At 42.0% G+C, this 22145-nt stretch overlaps 1 protein-coding gene across 1 annotated transcript in view; it reads right to left on the bottom strand.

The window, feature by feature from the left end:
* The window catches only part of ELP1 (elongator complex protein 1), a 75021-nt gene that overhangs the window by 50464 nt on the left and 2412 nt on the right, over nt 1-22145 (bottom strand). The window contains exons 2-12 of the mRNA XM_001924394.6: nt 19903-20065; nt 18327-18479; nt 16259-16340; nt 15069-15149; nt 11719-11804; nt 10231-10327; nt 9451-9541; nt 7974-8097; nt 6040-6133; nt 2894-3124; nt 1410-1580 (exon numbers count right to left, since the gene is read on the bottom strand). Coding sequence (XP_001924429.4) covers nt 1410-1580; nt 2894-3124; nt 6040-6133; nt 7974-8097; nt 9451-9541; nt 10231-10327; nt 11719-11804; nt 15069-15149; nt 16259-16340; nt 18327-18479; nt 19903-20065 — 1373 coding nt within the window. The remainder of the gene's footprint in view (nt 1-1409; nt 1581-2893; nt 3125-6039; nt 6134-7973; nt 8098-9450; nt 9542-10230; nt 10328-11718; nt 11805-15068; nt 15150-16258; nt 16341-18326; nt 18480-19902; nt 20066-22145) is intronic.

Below are 22145 nucleotides of genomic sequence, written 5' to 3'. Positions count from 1 at the left end.
ACTTCTTTCTAAAATTACATTTCTGCCTACCTTTTAAGGTTGAGAATTCAAAAATTATTGGAAAAGAGAGTTACTGGCACCATGGGCCAGTGTAACTTATGACACAACCAAAGAATTCACAAATCTCAGGTTCTTTCAGTACATCATGAAAGCAACTTGAAAATGAGAGCAACAGGACTGTGGAAGGACAACTAGATTGGAATCTAACACCTAAGGTGAAGTCCTTGTCCATTCTCATGCAAGGAAACTGCAAACCCTCTGGCATTTTGTTCCGTCATCAACAGAAGAGGAAAACTTGAAGTTCCTGTTGGAGCTCAGTGGGTTAAGAACCCAACTAGCATCCATGAGGAAACTGGTTCAATCCCTGTCCGCGCTCAGTGGGTTAACTGCTGTGAGCTGCGGCACAGGTCAGCTGCAGCTCCAATTCAACCCCTAGCCTGAGAACTTCCATATGCTTAAGGTGCGGCACCCCGCCCCCGCAAAAAAGGAAAACTCTGACACAGCTCCTATGAAAGAAAGCTGCATGATCAACTGAAAATAGGTGCAATGGAAATGAAAACTGAAAACATGCTAAGGATGTAATGAGATACTATTTTATTTCTAGGGTTGAGTATTATTTTTAAATATCTGATTTTTTTTTTCTTTCTTTTTTTTCTTTTTAGGGCCGCACCTGTGGCATATGGAAGTTCCTGGGGCTAAGGGTCGAATCAGAGCTATAGCTGCCAGTACCACACCACAGCCATGGCAACTCAGAATCCAAGCTACATGTGCAATCTTCACCACAGCTTATGCAACATCAGATCCTTGACCCACTGAACAAGGCCAGGAATCAAACCCGCATCCTCACAGACACTGTGTCGGGTTCTTAACCCACTGAGTCACAACAAGGACTCCTTAAAAAACTGATCCTTTTAAGTTTAATAGAGCAAAAGGAATAGTTCTTATTAGCCAGAGTAGGACTGAACCCTCCACAAATAAAAACCTTACAAGTCAATTAAATATCACAGTAATAGTAATATCAATTATAACCTTCAAAAGTTTTGGAGGGAGTTCCTGTCGTGGCTCAGTGGTTAAAGAATTTGACTAAGAACCATGAGGTTGTGGGTTCGATCCCTGGCCTTGCTCAGTGGGTTAAGGATCTGGCGTTGCCGGGAGCTGTGGTGTAGGTCACAGACACGGCTCGGATCTGGCATTGCTGTGGCTCTGGCGTAGGCCAGCAGCTATAGCTCTGATTCGACACCTAGCCTGGGAACCTCCATATGCCCCGGGAGTAGCCCAAGAAAATAGCAAAAAGACAAAAAAAAAAAAAAAAAAAAAAAAAAAAAAGTTTTGGAAACACTGAACTATAATTTGCTTTTGTGTAGGAGGGGTCTGATTCACAACATTCTGATAACAGTTTTTGAACATACCACATTTATAAACAGAAATCTGGTTACTGGCATCCAGGACAGCAAGGTTGTTACTCTCTGTAGGGTGTGCAGAGAACATGACCTGGTTTACAGGGTGTGGGAGCAGCAGTCGGTATGTGCACATGGGAGGTGGAACGACACTCTGCCGGAAGACTGTCACCAAGACCCTGTCTGCATGTGAGAAAGATGATTAGACACATATGAGTTCAATTTGTAAAATAAGGCATCTGAACACTAACTAATAATGGGGGTAGAAAATAGACAAAAATTCTTAAAAGAAATTGTAAGCATTTTCATCATGAATAAGCTTAAATACAGTGTAGAAGAGGAAAGCAGTGTCCAAGCCTAGAGCAGTCCATCCCCAGGCTGGAAGTTTCAGGTGCCAAGGACTAGGGCAAGAAGGCCAAAAGGTCAGAGTTCTAGCTTTAAACCTGGGCCTGCAACCAAGCCAGACTAGACCAAAATCCTTCAGGAACTTCCCTGGGCATGCATTTGGTAATAAGGCACATTTGCTTAAGTCCTCTATACAGAACACACGATTGTGAAATCAGTATTACGATGACTACACAGAACATAAATGAGTACATCAACTCACTTTACAATATTAGAAGCAAGTTTTCCTTAATATCATCAGCAATTAATAAACTATCTATTCAAGTGACTGCATCTTTCTTCTTTCTTTCCCCTCCCCAAACAGAAACCCTCAATCTAATTAAAACATACCAACCCGATCCTACTAGGAAGATTGTGATCTAAACAGAACATACTGGAAAGGTACTAACAGGATTATATCAAAAACCAAAACACCACAATGGAATGGTGCGAAGATCAACGTAACCCTAGTCACGGCACAAGACAAGGCTGACACACCAAGACCACAAGCCTACTATTGTCTTCCTCTCGACCCAGGGTCGGAAATGTCAATGTCCTCCAAGCCCAGATAAGTAAATAACGTGAAGGCCATGGCTGCAGCACGACAGGGAGCCAGGGGAGGCAGGGGCGTGGGGGGGAGGGACTCTAGTATTCAGGAGGGTACATGCCTCACCTCAGGGGATTCCCACCAATCAAAACCAAATCAAGGAGTTCCCATCGTGGCTCAGTGGTTAATGAACCCGACTAGTAACCAAGAGGTTGCGGGTTCGATCCCTGGCCTCGCCTAGTGGGTTAATGATCTGGTGTTGCCGTGAGCTGTGGTATAGGTTACAGACACGGCTCGGATCCCCTGTTGCTGTGACTGTGGCATAGACCGGCAGCTACAGCTCTGATTGGACCCCTAGCCTGGGAACCTCCATATGCCATGGGTGCAGCCCTAAAAAGACAAAAAAAAAAAAGAAAGAAAGAAAGAAAAATCAACAAATAAGTACAAACAAACCAAGATCCAGGTTAGTCAGTTAAATCCCCTACGTTTTAGTCAAACCTCCACATCTGCAGGCCCTGGGCTCAGGACCCTCCCAGCCCCATAGCCACACCCCCCAGCTCCTTACTTCCATCCACCACAGCCACGTTGGCCATGTCGCTCAGATTATCTCCTGAACTCCGGTCAGTCGTCCAGTGCCAGTCATAGCAGAGGTAATGCCAGCCTTGACAGAGAACATGCAGCCGGTACGGGGCCACCGGGTCCCACATCAGAGACACAATCTTGCTCTTCCCGCAGGAGCTGAAGGGCAGACTTTGCTTGAGATACCAGTGATAGTTTCCAACAGTCCAGAGCTGAACTGCGGGGGAAATGAGGTCAGAAGGCTGTCAGACTTCACACCGCTCGCCAGGAAGGGATGGGGACACTTTTCTTTTTCAAAGGATCTTTTCCGCTTGGCCTCTTCATGAGGATAATAATATTACTTATTTATTTTTGCTTTTTAGGGCCATACCCATGGCTTATGGAGGTTCCTAGGCTAGGGGTCAAACCGGAGCTACAACTGCCAGCCTACGCCATAGCAACGCAGGATCCAAGCCTCATCTGTGACCTACACCACAGCTCACAGCAATGCTGGATCCTCAACCCCCTGAATGAGGCCAGGGATCGAACCCACAACCTCATGGTTCATAGTGGGATTCGCTTCCGCTGGGCCATGACGGGAACTCCTAGGACAGTAATATCAACAATAATTTTTAAAGGACAGTTTTTCATGAGGATAAATGTTAAAAATCAATAAGGTCAGAAGCACATGTGTTCATCTCTGCTGCTATCTTCAAACTTTATGATCACGAAGCTGGAAGGCTATGAGCATAGGACAAAGCTTTAGTGAATGGTTTCTTCATAAAGGCTTAAAGAAAAGAAAATCTGGCAATGAGATTGAAAGTATTACAACACTCAATCCTAGAGCACTAGACTAGCACTACTCTACAGTATTACACTTAAGATGCCTATTATTTTCTTCCAAGTATTTTGCATGCAGTTATGCCCAAGGGAGATTAGCATGAAAATACCCTTCCCAACATCTATTAAAAGAGCAAGAACTAAACCTGGAGGGTGCAAGAAATAGGAAGAAGTTGATAAAAGAGTAGAACCTTTCATTTATAAGTTTCAGAGATCTAATGCATAGCATAGTGACTACAGTTAAAAATCCTGTGTTGTATACTTGAAGTCGCAATGAGAGGAGAACTTAAACGTTCTCACCATAAAAACAAAAGGGGGAGTTCCCGCCATGGCACAGTGGTTAACGAATCCAACTAGGAACCATGAGGTTGCGGGTTTGATCCTTGGCCTTGCTGGGTTCAATCCCTAGCCTTGCTCAGTGGGTTGAGGATCCAGCGTTGCTGTGAGCTATGGTGTGGGTTGCAGACGTGGCTCAGATCCCACGTTGCTGTGGCTCTGGTGTAGGCTGGTGGCTACAGCTCCGACTGGACCCCTAGCCTGGGAACCTCCATATGCCGTGGGAGTGGCCCTAGAAAAGGCAAAAAAAATAAATAAATAAAATAAAAAAAGGGTAATTATATGAAGAATGAGTCAACCAACCTTATTGTGGTAAACACTTCACAGAATATCATACTGCACCTCCTCAATGTACATGTTACATGTCAGTTATATCTCAATAAAGCTGGAAAAACAGACCTAATCAGGTCAAAGCCAATCTTTATTAAACAGATGACATGAATAAATGAAGATTATAAGAAGAAATTTCTTTTCTTTAAACATCTCCCTGATCACTAATTCTTCACTTAGCAATCACGGCAAATCCAACCTAGTTTTCTAACAAGGCTATCACCATACATCTATCTCGCTTTGGGTTAACTTAGACCACATGCTCCTGCTCTGTGTAGACAGATGTTGTGGCTGTTCTTGCACCACTTTTATCCTGAGCACATCACAGGACCAGCCACTGACACCTGGTTAATCAGTGGTCCTCAAGTTTGGCTGCACATTAAAAACCACCTGGAAGCTTTTTAAAAAATATTAAATGCCAATGTATAGTCCTCATAACACACTGAACACAACTCTGAGATAAGGCCTGGATGGTATTTTTTTTTTTTCTAAAGGTGCAGCCAGAGTTGGGAACTATTGTTTTGAATAAATGAATGAATGAGCTTCTTCCTGACACTGCAGTTAAACTTCTATTGATTAAAGTCTGGAACCCACTCCTAAAATAATCAAATGAAAAGACTTATGAAAAAAAAAATGTTCAGTGAGCTGTTATTGACAATGAAAACCAACAAAACTTTACATGCCTAATAGCACATGATTTAATAAGCTGTGGCATAAATGAATAAACAGCAACTTAAAATGATACAAATATGTGAAACGGAAACAGTCTGTGACACACTGTAAAAGCGAGTTACCAAATTGCAGGTATCATGTTGACAATGACATATTTAGCAAAAATGAGATCATAGCTATACTGACATGTATACAGAAAAGCTGAAAGACAAGAAAGTTTTAATACTGATTATTACTGAGTGATAGAATTATGGAATATCCTTTTTTCTTCCCATCTTTACTTTCTAGTGTTTTCCCATATTACAGATACACTGAAAGACAGTTTCATTTACTATTTCATTTACAAAGTTATTGAAGACTCTTACTTATGCTAATCCCACTTCTCTTTCACTTCCATAGTATTCCTCTGGCTAGTATTTCAATTTGCTACAATAATATCATCCATGAAGTTTCTGATAACTTGTTTGAACAAATGTTAACCTGGATGTTCCTGCAAAAGTATTCTGCAGACGTGATTAACCTCTGTCATCAGCTGACCTTAAATACAGCAGATTACCTTCCATAACGTGGAGAGACTTCAGCCAAAGAGCTTATGATCTTAAGAACAAAAACTGAGGTTTCCCAGAGGAGAAGGAATTTTGCCTCAAGACTGTAACAGAGAATCTTGTCTGAGTTTCCAGACTGTGGGCTTGTCCCACAGATTTTGGACTCACAACTGCAACCTCAACTTTGAACTGAATTTCCAACCAGCCAGCACAAGCCTACCCTGGTTCTATTTCTCTAAAGACTCCTGCCTGATACATAACTGAAATCCATGAATAATCAAAAGCTAACCACTCCGTCATCTCCACCCACCCACTCAGTTATCTTTGACTTCATTACAGGACTAAGTGGAAGGGATAAAGGAAACGCCACAGCCACTACTTTCAATTATATTGCATGGGTCACAAGGCTGAGAAACTAGTGCTATCTTACCATAGGATTTCAGAGTGGACTTTTCTTCCGTCTGAAGGTCCTCCAGCCAAACTGCGAGCACAGCAGAATCCGCATTCCAGAGAAGGTCATTAACCTAATGGGGAAAAAAGACCTGTTGTTGGCCTTTAACATGTATTTAGTTCAAAATATTTACAATAGCTGCATTTCCTGCTCTCACAATAACCTCACACTTGAGTGATCCCTAACTAAATTACTAACCTATGGAGTTATTAAACAAATCTGTCATCATATGTAAGGAACTTTTTTAAAAATGCGTTATGTCTCAGCCAGAATAAAAGTTAAAAAAGTACCACTTATAGCAACATGATGGACCACAAGATGACCATACTAAGTGAAGTAAATCAGAAAGAGACAAACACCACATGCTATCACTTATATATAGAATCCAAACTATGACATAGATGAACTTATCCATGAAAAAGAAACAGACTCACAGACATAGAGAATAGACTTGTGGCTGCCAAAGGGGAAGGGGACTGAGAAGGGATGATTTGGGACATCTGAATTAGTAGATGCAAACCACTATATCAATGCATAACAATCACTTTACTGTACATCAGAACTAACACATTATAAAGCCACTACACTTCAATAAAATAAATTTTCAAAAGGGCATGTATGCAAATGCAAGGTGACATTTTTAGACAACCAGGGAAATCTGAATATAGAGTAGGTATTAAATAATATTAAGGAATTATTATTAATTTTGTAAGGTGTGAGAGTAGAAATGTGGTTATATAAAGAAAATGTTAACTGGTAAAGATATGAATTTTGAAAATATGATTTCTAGAAGTAAAACTCTAGGAATTTTTTCTGGCCACACATGTCACATACAGAAGTTCCTGGGCTAGGAGTGGAATGCACTACCAGAGCAGCAAAGCCACAGCAGTGGCAACATAGGATCATTAACCTGCTGAACCAACAGGGAACTCTGGAAATTTTTACAAAATACGTGTGAGTGTGTGTATAGGTCAGAGAGTGAGGAATAGATGAAAATAATTTTGCAAAATGCTGGTACATAGCTATCGAAAGTAAGTAATAGATTTATGGGAGAGCCATTAAATTCTTCTTTCCACTTTTTCTGTATTTAAGTTTCTACACAAAAAGGAGTTCCCATCATGGAGCAGCAGAAACGAATCTGACTAGGAACCATGAGGTTGCAGGTTCGATCCCTGGCTTGCTCAGTGGGTTAAGGATCTGGTGTTGCTGTGAGCTGTGGTGTAGGTCACAGATGTGGCTTAGATCCTGCGTTGCTGTGGCTGTGGCGTAGGCTGGTGGCTACAGCTCTGATTAGACCCCTAGCCTGAAAATACAAAAAATACAAAAAAAAAAAAAAAAAAAAGTTTCTGCTCCAGCAAAGGTCTGTAGGTACACACTTTCTTAAGGTTTAAACATTATAAACAACAAGTATCTTTGTCACTGAAAGAATTATGCTTCATCAAAATAAATAATAAAAACTAACATTTCTATTTCCTTTCTATTTGTTTTCTCTAGTGGAGAGACAAAAATGCCATGTTTTCATGGCAAACTCTCCTTAAGAAAAACAATCTCTTTTACTAAAAAAAAAAAAAAATCAGGGGTTCCTATTGTGGCACAGTGGGTTAAGGATCCAGCCTTGTCTCCATGGCACCAAAGGTTTGATCCCAGCCCAGTACAGTGAGATAAGGATCTAGTCTTGCCGGAACTGTGGCGTAGGTCACAGCTGCAGCTGAGATTCAATCCCCGGCCTGGGAACTTACACATGCCAGGAGCATCCTGAAAAGAAAACAGAAAAATTTCCCTCATAAGAAGCCACTATTTTTATTACTATCTACTCTAGGGCTTCTATTTACACACCCATATCAAATATAAACCTTCTCTAACAGCTGTGGCGAGTCCTCTGAATTTGATGGTGATACAACTTAGGCACCTACCTTAACTTCGTCTTTGAGGAAAGGAAGTGTAAAATGTCCATGGAGAAGTCCATTTTTCTCAAAAAACACAACATCCTGCTGATTAGGTTTATCTTGTGTAGATGCAATCAAACTTCCTGAGGGCCTTAAAAGCAAACCCAGAGTGTTAGTACATGCAGCAACTCACCCAGCTGGCTAAGAACAAGATGAAATGCAGAGAAACCATTTTCTCAGCAAAAACATAACGCTTCCCTCCAGGGAAGCTCTAAGCTCATGTTGACAAGCAGCCACCCTAGCGTGGGACAGTATCTGCCCAGAGCACAGTGCCTTTTCCTGATTTGCACAAGGTCTCTATTTGCCCACAATGCTGCACAGATTGAGACTGCGCTTAGGTGACTTTAAAAACAAACAAAACAAAAAAAAAAAAAAACGGGAGTTCCCATCGTGGCTCAGTGGTTAATGAATCCGATCAGCAACCATGAGGTTACGGGTTCGATCCCCGGCCTCGCTCAGTGGGTTAAGGATTTGGCATTGCAGTGGGCTGTTGTGTAGGTCACAGACATGGCTCGGATCCTGCGTTGCTTCAGCATAGGCTGGTGGCTACAGCTCCAATTAGACCCCTAGCCTGGGGACCTCCATATGCCATGGGTGTGGCCCTAGAAAAAGCAAAAAGACAAAAACAAAAGAAACAAAATCCAAAAAACAAAACAGTAAATTCTTCAAATCATTCCCAGTATAATGTCCCACAAAACCATAACCTATTTCTCTTTCAATTACATGACTTCAACAATGACCCATATTCAGGCAGGTATTTTTGAAGACTTCTCAATCAACTGAAAACACCTCAACTACCCCATCTTTCTATTTGTCTCTAGAGTTTTAATTCAAATATACTTATCTCTGCTCTATCATCCAACTGCCACTCAAATACCAGTGGGAAACAGATGTCTGAATCTACAGACCCAGGTGTTGCCTGTAACAGATGCTCCTGAGGTAGGAGATATTTCTTTCCTCTAGAGGCAGGACAGCCACATATCACAAGCAGGCTGTGACCCGCACAAGTGTACTGGGACAACAGGTGAACCGGTCCTGAATCTGGCTTGCATGCGCCTCAACAAATAGGTCCCCCTAGTGTGGGAGCTGGTACAAAGAAAGGAAGCCCCTTTCCTAGTTTTTACCAAAGCTCTGCTGCCCCACAGAGCTCTACAGGCTGCAACTTCCTTTCTAAGCACCATTTTCTGTTTTCAAGTAGACCCTGCCTATAAGCTACAAAGCGTGGGCCTTGGAATGATGAGGTCTGGGAAGCTCAGAATCTACTCTTCAAACCGTGTTCAGACTGCAGGGAGCTAAATAAGATAGGAGCTTACAGTCAAGTGAAAAAAAGTAATTCTTTGTATGTGTGTGTTATAAATGCCTACAGTCAATAGCTACCACCCCTCTCATCCAGTTCCCAGAAATCCTCTGGGCAAGAAGTTACAAGGTTTCTTCTCCCACTCACTTCCAAGCCAGAGCAGGTCCCAGTCCTGCCACAGGCTCACTGGTTGACTGTAAAGCAAATTCCCGGCTCCACACTCTGACCTTCCGAGCCCCTGTGCAGTAGACAGAGGGAAAAACAATGACAAAATGTAAAGGATCATGATAAATGTTGTCAAGTTAGAACTCCCACACATCTTCCTTGTGAATAAAAACTGTCATGGTTTTACAAAGCCCATTAATCTTGTTAAAAATTTGTTAAATTTTTTTTAATAACTAAAAAGCTTTTGGAGTTCCCATCATGGCTCAGCAGTTAACAAACCCGACCAGCATCCAAGAGGATGCGGGTTCAATTCCTGGCCTTGCTCAGTGGGTTAAGGATCGGACATTGCCGTGAGCTGTGGTATAGGTCACAGACACGGCTTGGATCTGGTGTTGCTGTGACTGTGGTGTAGGCTGGCAGCTACAGCTCCAATTGGACCCCTAGCCTGGGAACTCCATACACCACGAGCACAGCCCTAAAAGACAAAAAGACAAAAAATAAAAATTAAAAAAAACAAAAACAAAAACTCTTAACTAATTTTGTAAATAAATTCAACAGGTAGAAGGCAGGACCAAAGAGCCTCAAAGATCTCCTCAAATCTTAGCTCTACATTCATTTCATACCTTAAAAAAAAACAAAAACAAAAAAAACACACTGTCACCTCATCTGTGGAAGAAAAGCAAACACTCAAGGCAAGAAAAGAAACATTTCCTGACCTTAAAAACATTAAAATGAATTTTAAATTGCAACTGATGTCCATACCTGTCTCTGGGCAAACAACACTCACAGCAAAAAACTGTCCATCACCACGCCACGTGATTTGAGGTCTATGGTCATCCCAGGGCAAAGCAGACTCGTGCTAAAGACAGGAAAACACACAGATGTTGCTGGGGGCTGTAAATGGCCCCAAATCACACAAGCCTCGGGCTATTAACGTTAAGCCTTCTATATAAGGTTTAAGCTACCTGGAAAACAAATTTCACAGAATCCTCAGGAACCCTTCCAGAAGGGCCCTTAGACCCAGAAATCAAGAAAAAAGAACTCAGAACAAAACAAAATCCTTTGCAGGCATTAAAAAGTGGCTTCGAAGTACAACAACAGAGAAAAAGAGCTATAGATCTAGATATCACACATTATGAGCTGAGGAGTCTATCCGGGAACTATGATAAGGAAATACATGTTTCTTGATCTAAATTTAAGAGTGTAGATTTTATTTCCTGAGTAAGCTTCACAGCAGCACACAGAAGCATCAAGGAGATGAGAGGAAGGTGGGCAGGGAAGGGCCAGCAGAGACAAAGCCGAAGACAACGATGAAAACACAGATGAGCTCTTTGTGTTCTGCAGCCCAAAGCAAGAAAGGTTTCCAGGGCCACCTGTATTCTAGTCCCCAAAGCCTTGAAGGCCGAAGCCAGTTCTATGGGGTCAGGGACGAGTGACCACCTGAGCATCCATCCCACATTTCAGTGACAGGCTACGTCAGAATGGCACTCATGCCGCATCCACACAGTAGGGAATACACAGCTAACCAATGAGATTTATTTCCAATGAAACTGCCCTGTGGTGTAGAACACAAACCTCTTTGAGGGAAAGGTTAAGAGACACATACGAGTTACATAGAATGTAGCCAGCAATAAATTCAGGATGGAAAATGTAAATGGCAGGCAGTGTCATTTATTCTAGAAGGACAGCTCAGGGAAATTTCCACCTATGATATAAACACATGCTTCCATTTGCTCGGGCCCACATCTTGGGATGATCCTCTTTCTATTATCATAAATTCCATAGCTCTATCTTCAAAATGTAACCAGAAAAAAGAAAGTACAAAGTTTCATCCAGGAAGAGAAATCAGGAAAAAAAAAAAAAAATTTGACAATATACACAAGCAGGAAAAGCATGCGAATGGGCATGTGAATGACCAACAGTGAACACAGGAGAGAAGCTCCTTCTGGGGAGAGAGGGGACGGGCGTCAGGAAGGTATACAGAGTGTTCCTTTTCTGTCCGTCATGACATACATATATATATTTTTAATGAATATTGGTTATAATTATTTTCTATGTGAAAAAAAATGACAAAGCAACTTCGCAATTAAAAAAAGAAAAAGGATCTTTCTAGAATGACCCATTCCATAAGGGCTCTAAACAGCTTCAGTCTCACCAGAGCACCATCTACCTGGGACCCCAGAGTTCCAGGGGGAGGCAGAACTTCTGTTTGTTCCCAACAAGATTCTTTATCCAGCAGGCCATCCTTACCATATGCACCTGAAACGCTGCTTGCCTGCCTTCTGATCCATGGAACTGGGTCTCTTTCCTGCCCCAGCCAACAGTGATGAACTTGCCTAGAGAACAACTGAGTGAGAATATGGGAAGACAACCAAAAATCTAAACAAAATAAAGGCAGTTTGATAGCTATTCTTCAAGAAGTGGGGTCCTCTCAGAACTCTCAATGAATTGACCAGTAGTAAGTATTTTAAAAAACTATGTTCCATATGGTATGCTGCAACGATTTTGAAGACTCTGAAATGTCTTTACTTGGGAAAAGGTTTACTGCCATCATATATACTCCAAATTCCCTTGATGACAGTCAGCAATCCGTCCCCACTTTACCAGTAAAGAGAAAGAAACATGAAGAATCTGTGTGATTATGTTCACACAGATAACACAACATTAATACTCAAGAAGCCATGAGCTGGGAATAAAACTCTGATTATAAGTGTTGAATCCACTAAATGTATCCAACTTCCCTGCTAGGGATGGAGGAGAGCACAGATCACGGAATTCCACCCCTTCACCGGGACAGAGACTGAGACCCCCTAGAGACAGAGGCCAAAATTAGAACACAGGGCTCTGCCTTGCAGGCTGGGCTTCTTTCTCAATCATAATGATCTTCCATAAAGCAGAGAGTCAAAGTTGCTGAAATCATGCAGCCCTTCTCTTCTTGGATGGAAGATCTGGCATCTACCTGTAAGAGGTACTATAGAAATGTCCCTGAAAGCATCAGCCAAATGAAGGACCCAGGACTTCCCTCTTGATGCTGACCCTGACAAAGCAGTGCTCTTTATGGTATCGCTAAGTTATGGGTCTGCACAACCATTCCTCTCTGCTCTGCTTGGGCACATCAAGTCCTGCAGAACCTCACTGCAACCTTGTTGCTGTCCACATGCAGCAGTGCCTCTCCTGGTGCACATCCCAGGGCTTTTAGCTCAAAGTTTCCACAGAGACGCAAAGGCTCAAGGAGTGTAGCAAGAGACCTTTTCCAGTGAGATCTCACAGTAAGTGATGGGGTTACAGCAGGAATTAGCAAAGTACAGCTTGAATCTGCTTTACAAACTTGGACTGGAACACAGCTGTGCCCATTCTTCTAGGCACTGTCTGTCTGCGCTTTCACAACAGCAGAGTTGAGGAGCAGCAACAGAGATCATATGGCCTGTAAAGCTGAAAGCATTTACTACCTGGGCCCTTTACACAACAAGTCTACCAAGAGCTGGGTTAGAAGAAAAACATCTATTCGCTACTCCAGAGTGACTCTTTGAACTAACACACACACTCCAAAGACCTAAGATCCTGACTTGGACTCCCTCTCCTTTGACTCACTCCATTAGACTCCTTATGAAAAAGGTGGTGGGACGAGCCAGCCCCAGAGCACTTTCCCATGCAGACATATGTTGGTCACTATCTCTGTGAATATCCTCAAAACTGGGTCCTCCAGGGTCCCCCTGGACCCTAGACTCTTCCAGCACCATACCCGCTCCCTGAGCGAACATCTACTCCCAAGACTGTAAAGACTCCCCACATGGCAATGACACCAGTCCACCACTCCGGCCTCTCCTGAGCTTCAGCCCCTTCTACTCCCCTACTTCACGTGGTGACCCCACGGCTCTTAAAGACCATCATGTCCCCACCTTCCCTCTCAGGCGCTGGCATCTTTATTCCCAGCACCTGAGCTTCTGCCTAGAGTCCTGCTAAACTTTCTTCTTCACCTTACCTCCCAAAGCCTGTTTATTTCACTTTCTAAACTGGAATTTCTCCAACTAGCAGGAGGGGAAATGTGCACATATTTCACAAAAGTTTCTCATAACTCCAAAAAACGTATTCCCATCCTCATTGAGAAGCAAAGTTTTCCTGAATTTAGCCCCTTTTCTAGCCCCTCACCCACCTTCATCTCTCACCTAAATCCTGGAGCAGCCTCCTACCAGATCACCTAGTCTCCAGTCTCTTTCCTCTCCACCAATCAATCAATCGTGCATCATCAAAACCTTTAAGGACAGATCTCCCATAACTCAATGTCCAAATTCCCTCGCAAACTATTCTTCCTGTTTATTTCATTCCACATCTGTGTCCTGCCACTAGGCAATGCTGACATATCCACAGCTGCCTGAATAAGCCACGATGTGTCAAAGACGTCCATGAAACATCTCTGCCTTGGAAGGAACTAATTCACTTGCTTGGCCCACCCCACCCCCCAACCCAAATCTACCCAATACCAATTCAGCCAAGACTCAGCTCCAGTCGCCCTCCTCTGGGAAGTCTTCCCCATTACTCCCTTCTTCTCCTTATGCCACCCTAATACCTGCACCAAACACACTGCTGGCTTCACAGCTCTCAAACATTATTTCTGAACAAATAAATTATTTTTTGAAGGAATAAATGAGTAGTGGTTTTCTAAATGACTTCTTAGTTGGCGGAACAAGAAGGCATGAGATTAGATCACAGCAAAAGTTAAGATACTGTCTCCCCCATCCCATTCCTCAGTCAGGCAGCTACCTGGTGCCCTCAAGTTGGCCAGAGCTTCTTATACTCAATAAGCATCTCCGGTCGTCTTCTTTTCAATACTTCTACAACCTAATGCCCAAGTCACCTCTGCTAGATCTCAGCAAGAAAATAATCTGATGCGAGTTCCCACTCTGGCACAGCAGGTAAAGGATCTAGCACTGTCACAGCTGCGTCTTGGATTTGATTCCTGGTTTGGGAACCTCCATAGGCCGCAGGTATGGCAGAAAACAATCAAACAAATCAAGCCCCAAAAAAGTCTGATGGTTCCCATGAAAATTCAGGTTTAATCCACAGGAACTAAAATCAGCCCTCTATCCCACCTCTCGTTTTCTCCCAAAAACTGTATCTCAGAAATGCTCTCTTTATTCTAGCTAATACATTCCTTTTCATCAAGTCCCCCTGACTAAGGCTTTTCCAGATGTATGCCTTTTAAGATCTAAAATGGACTAAAGGGAGTTCCTGTCATGGCACAGCAGAAACAAATCCTACTAGGAACCATGAGGTTGCAGGTTCGATTCCTAGCCTCGATCAGTTGGCTAAGGACCTGGTGTTGCTGTAAGCCGCAGTGTAGGTCACAGATGTGGCTTGGATCTGATGTTGCTGTGGTACAGGCCAGCAGCTATAGCTCTAATTGGACCCCTAGCCTGGGAACCTCCATATGCCACAGGAGTGGCCCTAAAAAGCAAAAATAAAATAAAATGAACTAAAGGAGCTGGGCTATCAGACATTTAATTAAGCCAAGATTTAGGCTTCATAATACTTTGGTCTTATAATGAGGCTGTTCATATGCAAGAAAACTCACAAAATGTTTTAAACAAAGCTATACTTACTTTCACCAAAATCATCCTGGTGGATTTGCTGTTCCATAATTGGTTCAAAGTCTTTTGTCATCATAATTAGGGTCTGTTGACCTTGGAGGAGCACAAACAAGAGTATTTTTGTTCTCATTTAGCAAATCTGCCATTTCAGAAATATCTACAGGACTGAAAGCTACACAGCTGGACTGGAGGAGTTTATAATTGGAAGAGGGAAGACAGAATTCATTCAAAATATTTTGACTGTCAGAGTTCCCTTGTGGCACAGTGGGTTAGGATCTGGTGTTGTCACCACTGTAGCTCTGGTTATAGCTGTGGCACAGGGTGAATCACTGGACTAGGAATTTCCCCATGCCATTGCCACAGTCAAAAAAAAAAAAAAAAAAAAAAAAAGGTGGTGGGGGGGAGAAAAGAAAGAGACAATATTTTAACTCTCATTTTAAAAAAGTTTTTGATTGGGTAAGTCCCCTGGTGCTATTCTCAACTATTTATATCAAGTTAACGTACAAGTCCACATAGCCCTCCTCCTCCAACTTCAATAATTTAGTTCCCAAGATATCCCTTCAAATGTATACCTTATCAGGTGCTAGTTTATAAAAACTCACCTTCAATGAAAAGACTTAAGGAAAAAAATGGTACTGGAAGAGCAGTTTTCAGAATAATTTTTTATACAACAACTCTTCCTATTAAGAGTAGGTTAAAATAAATATTGCTGACTTTTGAACTATAACTATGGACTTAGCAGCAACTTTTTAAACATTATATTAAGAAGTAAAACTCGGGGTTCCTGTTGTGGCTCAGTGGGTTAGGAACCTGACTAGTATCCAAGAGGATATGGGTTCGATCACTGGCCTCAGTCAGCGGGTTCAGGATCCATTGCTGCTGCAAGCTGCAGTGTAGGTCATGGATGCAGCTGAGATCCCACGTTGCTGTGGCTGTGGCATAGGCTGGCGGCTATGGCTCTGATTTGACCCCTAGCCTGGGAATTCCCCTATGCCACTAGTGTGGCCCTAAAACAACCAAAAAAAAAAAAAAAAAAAAAAAAAAAAGTTAAACTTAAGTCAAACACATTCTCTCTAGGTTGTCATGTTACCCTGTTCCAAAAAAATTTTTTTGAAACTTAAGCACCTGAAAACTTAAGCCTGTGAGGTATTAGGAGTCATGTTTTATCATAGTCAAGATTTAGAAACCAGTGATAGGCTTACCTGTGGCAAGAAGCACCAGCTCTTGGTCAGGACTCCAACTCATGACAGAGATGCCACTGGCAACACTCCCAACACATTCCAGCTGAAAGACATATTTTTAAAATGTTGAGGGCAATATGAAAACCTAAGGGTGTCAGTAAATATCTACTATGACCTTAATCAAAACAATAACCCACAACACACAAAAGTGAATCAATCAGTTAACATTTACACAGCAACAGGTGTTAAGAGATCAGGCATGACAGAGACTACAGAGACCAGAAGTAACCACGGCCACTCCCTTCCTTCCATTAAGGAGATCAAAGATGCCTCTACAGTGGCATTAGGGCTGTCACCCAGGTCTCTGGGAATTAAGTCAGGGCTCAGAACAGAGAACGACAAATGGCCCAGGGGAGTCCAGGAAAGTTTCTCTGAGGAAGTGTCTTGAAGGGTAATAATAAGGCCAGGAGGAAGAGATGGGGTGAAAATGTGGTATTAAGGCATCGATTTATAAAAAGAGCAGTTAAAAATCAGCTGCACCTAGAGCACAGGGTATACGTACACTAAGGATGATGGGGGTGGGAGGGGAGACTAGAAAAAGAAATTTGAGGACAGTGAAAGGTCTTATAAGGCACAATAGGGAATATAGATTGTCTGCAGACACTGTGATGCCACAAATAGGGAGGATCAGCAGCATCTGAGGGAGATGGATGGACTGGAGAAGCTCAGTAATTAGGAAATAACTCTACAATATGTTTTGAAAATAAAAGCACACATACACACACAAAAAGGGAGTTCCTGTGGTAGTTCAGCAGGTAACAAATGCGACTAGCATCCATGAGGACCTGGATTTGGTCCCTGGCTTCACTCAATGCGTCAGGGATCCGGCTCAATGGGTCAGGGATCCGTTGTTGCTGTGAACTATGGTGTAGGTTGCAGATGAGGCTCGGATCCCACGTTGCTGTGATGAAGGCTGGCAGCTGCAGCTCCAATTGGACCCCTAACCTGGGACTCTCCATATGCCGTGGGTGCAGCCGTAAAGGCAAAAAGACAAAAAAAAAAAAAAAGTAAAAGCATACCTTTTAAGTGTGAGAAACACTAATTAAGCTGTACTTTTTTAAAAACAATGGCCTTAATACTTCCCACAATGAACTGAGAGTAAGATTTATTATTGTACTAAATAGAATCATTAAGAGCAAAGGTGCCAGATTTAGACTGCTGGGGTTCAAATGCCACCTGATAACTGTTTGACTTTGACGTAGTCATTGAAGTTCTCTGTGCCTCAAACTCCTCTTCTGAAAATGGGAAAACAACAATCTACCTCATCGAACGTAGTAAAGATTAATACAACTTTGCATGAAAAACACTTGAAAAAGTGCCTGGCATATTATAAACATTCAAGAAATGTTAGCTGCTATTATTATCCCATGATTAGTAATATGAGTCTAGTGACACATTAGTGTTAAAGAGAACACAACTAAGGGAATCATCAACAAAGCTCACAAAAGCTGTCACGAAGATGAGGATGGAAATCCAGAAACAGCCTGAGGCTAGAGTAGAGAAAACGGCAAATGGCTGAATTCTAGCTCCTCTGTGGTCATAAAATGTGCATATCATGAGAGCGCATCACCTTAGCATCTGCAGCTCAGGGACTCTAAAGTTAGCCCTCAAGGAGAGGCTTACTCAGCATCCAGAACAGAAAACGTAAGCCACATAAACATTTCAGACTTCCTAAGTTGAGAAATAAAGGTTACAACTCAGGGTCAGAATCTCCTAAGAGGTGAGCTACACTACACAAGAGTGGCCAGGTTGGAGGGGTTTTTTTAAGTTTTTATTTGGAATGTTCTGATTATTCTGATTAATAAATGCAGCAGACAAAACTGAATTTTAGAAGAATCCTGATACAAAGCTAAAGCCTAGCCAACAATTTTCTGTAAAGATTTATATCATGCAAAGCCTCTAATTTGCAAGATGCTTAAGCATTATGGTTCCTGATACTTCAAACTTATATGAAAAACAAGTGACACAAAACAAAAAAGGGCATTTAAAGATGCCTGAGATTTCCTCCTCACTGGTCTCTTCAACTTACCTGATGTGTGCTGAGGTTGCAAAGTATGACATCTCCAGAGGCTGTGGCCACACACACAGACTCATGATCCAGCAAGTCCTGGATACCAACGATGCAGCCACTTCCATCCTCTGGGAGGAAGCCTTCGGCCACCAAAGGAATTTCATTTTTCACCTTTCGCAATACGGACAAACAAACAAATTGAGTCAATCTACTTTCAAGAACAATTCAGTAGTTCCCTTGTGGCACAGAGGATTAAGAATCTGACATTGCCACTGCAGCACCAAGGGTCACTGCTGTGATGTAGGTTCAATCCGTGGCCCAGGAACTTCTACATGCCAGGGGCATGGTCAAACCCCCAAAAAAGAACAACTCATAGTATTTCCAGAAATAAAATACTTTTGAATGTATCTTTTACAAGTTTTTAAAAATGTTTTTAAAAAAAGTTTTCTTCCTAGATTAAGATCTCAACTTTCATATGAGAATATCACAACTCTACTATCTTTAACATAAGAAACAATGTGACATTTTTGCCAGAAAAACACAAAAGCCTGGTCTGCTCGAAAATGTTCAATAAAAACAGAAGCTAATAACTGATTTTCTGAGATTTACACAGTATGGGAAGAGAGGACTAAGAAAGTAATCACATAAAATGCAGAAATAGCAAAATATAATTAAGGAACGATATCAAAATCAACCCATAGAGCTTTGAAATACACATATGCTCATGCTCTGGAAGTGAAGATTCTGATTTAGGTGGTATGGGAAGGAGCCTGAAATAGTTTTAAAAGAATAAAAGCTCTTTAATTTTCATTTGTATTCCCACTTGAGAACTGTTATAGTGTTTACATGGTAGCAAGGATGAAAAGCAGGCCAGTTCCACAAAGTATAAAGTCAGAGTTTTGCCAACTTAGACTGAAGTAAAAACAGAGTGAAAATCCGGGTATTATTTGGAATTCCCTTGTGGCACAGCAGGTTAAGGATCCAGCGTTGTCATTACAGCACAGCTCTGTTCACTAAGTGTGGTATGGGTTTGATCCCTAGCCTGGGAACTACCACATGCTGTGGGCGAGGCCAAAGAAATATATACACATAACAGTGACAGGATGAAAGAAGCATATTAATAAAGGCTTTCATTTAAAAAAAGGGTATGGGAGTTCCCATCGTGGTGCAGTGGTTAACGACTCTGACTAGGAACCATGAGGTTTCGGGTTCGATCCCTGCCCTTGCTCAGTGGGTTAACGATCCGGCGTTGCCATGAGCTGCGGTGTAGGTCGCAGACGTGGCTCGAATCCTGCGTTGCTGTGGCTCTGGCGTAGGCGGGCAGCTACAGCTCCGATTAGACCCCTAGCCTGGGAACCTCCATATGCTGCGGGAGTGGCCCAAGAAATGGCAAAAAGACAAAAAAAAAAACAAACAAAAAAAGGGTATGATTTCAGTTATGTCTAAAATGCCATCACTATAAAGCAAAGGGGATATTTATCTGGGGGGAAATGAATTCAGAAAGATTGAAAGTGAAGACTATTTGGGAAAGCAAGTTTGGAAGAAGCCTACTCAAGAGTCAGGCCAAGTGCCAGTATTCTCATCACTCACTCACCTCTCTCGTGACAGCGTCTACCTCTACCAGTCCATGTTCCGAGCCAATGAGCACTGTCCCCTGTTCACCTCGGAGAGAGAAGCACTGAGGTTTCCCGGGAGCCTGAATGTCCCTGAACTCCAGGGTCCGAAGCAACTTTAGATTCCTCATGACGAAGTGACTCCTGAAAGGAAAGGACGCATATCCCTTGATGAAGCCTCATTTCTCTGAGAAAGAGACTCAGTTTACTGGTGAATAATGACGCTCCGATACAAGCAAAATGGTCCAGGCAGCAGCGGAGTTAGAATAACCAAGGGAAAAAAAAGATCTAATCTGAATCCAACAGAGATGAGTGACAACCTAACAAATTATGTAAATCTTTGGTCTACGAACTGAGGCTGTGGAATCTACTTTCTCACTCTTTGCAAGAGGTAAGACCATCAATATCAGTGTTTTTCTTTTAAACTCTCCACAAAAGTTATTCTGCACCGAAGTTGAGAAGAATGCAATGAATCAGAAAGCAATAATCTTTGCATATGAGGATGTCTTTATACCTTGACAGATTTAAAAATCCTATAAATATCCACATATGTATACTGGCAGGTGAAGAAAATCTGAAATAAAACTACTTTAATATTCCAAGTACAGGGAGTTCATGTCGAGGCTCAGCCAGCGGTAACAAACCTGACCAGCATCCATGAAGACGTGGGTTCGATCCCTGACTTTACTCAGTGGGTTAAAGATCAGGCATTGCCATTAGCTGTGATGTAGATCGCAGACGAAGCTGGGATCTGCGTTGCTGTGGTGTAGGCTGGCAGCTGCAGCTCTGATTTGATCCCTAGCCTGGGAATCTCCATATGCTGCAGGTGCGGCACTAAAAAGAGACCAAAAAGAAAAAAAAATCCAACGTACATTTATAGACTGGCTTTGTATCTTCATTAAAAAATTAAAATTGAGAGTTCTCTTTTGACACAGCAATTTAAGGATCAGTGTTGTCACTGCGGTGTCTTGAGTCACTGCTGTTGCTGAGGTTCAGTCCCTGGCCCTGGGAACTTCCACATGTCATGGGCACAGTCAAAAATAATAATAATAAAAATGAAATGAAAGATAAGCCATTTATTATTCTCAAGAAAAGACTATGAAATCACAACAGCATACTTCAAAATAATCACCAATAATTCCAGGAGCTTGAAGCCTGATATAACTACTTCAAGTAACTCTGCTTTCTTATCCTGCTTTCACCGGAGCAATAGCAAAGGTCAGAAAGGAATGAACAATAGGAAACCTACTTTGGACTGGCAAAATCAGACTTGCTTTAATGCATAGCATTATCTAAGAAGGGAAAAAAAGTTAATGTGCTGGATATTTATATCCAGATCCTAGTAAGGTTTATAAATAGAAGTTTCTAACTCAGGTAGGGGTGACAATTTAACAGACCACATTGGCCTTACTGGCACCTTAATCCAAGGTGAATTTTCTCATCTTGCATTTCATACACATGCCAATGAAAGAATTAACATGAGGAGTTCCCACTGTGTCTCTGTGAGGATGTGGGTCCACCCTTTCCCTTGCTCAGTGAACTCTCATATGCTGCAGGTACGGCCATAAAAAGAAAGAACAAACATGAGTTGATTCTTATACTACATAAAGTTAAAGCAGATAAAATATTCAGTGCAGTATGAATGAGACAACATATAATGTCAGTTAAGAGGAAAGCAGGACCACACATGGTGCAAGTGAGGAAGAGAATCAAGGCAGACAATGCTTTTGTAGGCTTTCACGACATTTACATTCAAGAACTTCTGGAAATTATTTGACCTGGTATTATTCCGGGTCAGCTCTCAATTTAGATTTAATTCTATATAAAAAGCTTGGGTTTTTCAAAGCATATAAAAAAAATGATTTTATCTTTCATCTTCACACATGATAAAGTTGACCACTTTCAAAGATCTGAAAGGATGGGAAGATTTGAGATGAGAGGCATTCTGCCTAGAGGGGAGTTTGAAAGGGATAAAAGTGGGCAGGTGAGAGGACCAGGTGAATTTCAGGCTGGTTTAGCTAATAATAATTATTGCTTTTACTGCTGCTATGATCAGACCACCAAAGTGCCTCCCTGTGAACTTGGATTCTATTCACCAACAACCTGTGGACTTCTGGGGTCCACGGACCCCAACACAAGAATTTAGAAAGTCAAGGCAGAAGCTGAGACAGACTCTCTTTTTCCAGGTACCTTGCTGTTGCTATCAATGTTGCCCCAGCAATAG

The sequence above is a fragment of the Sus scrofa genome, chromosome 1, assembly GCF_000003025.6.
Source record: "Sus scrofa isolate TJ Tabasco breed Duroc chromosome 1, Sscrofa11.1, whole genome shotgun sequence".
Classification (NCBI taxonomy): Eukaryota; Metazoa; Chordata; class Mammalia; order Artiodactyla; family Suidae; genus Sus; species Sus scrofa.
Note: the sequence above shows the minus strand (reverse complement) of the source record. Positions and strands in the feature narration are given on the sequence as shown.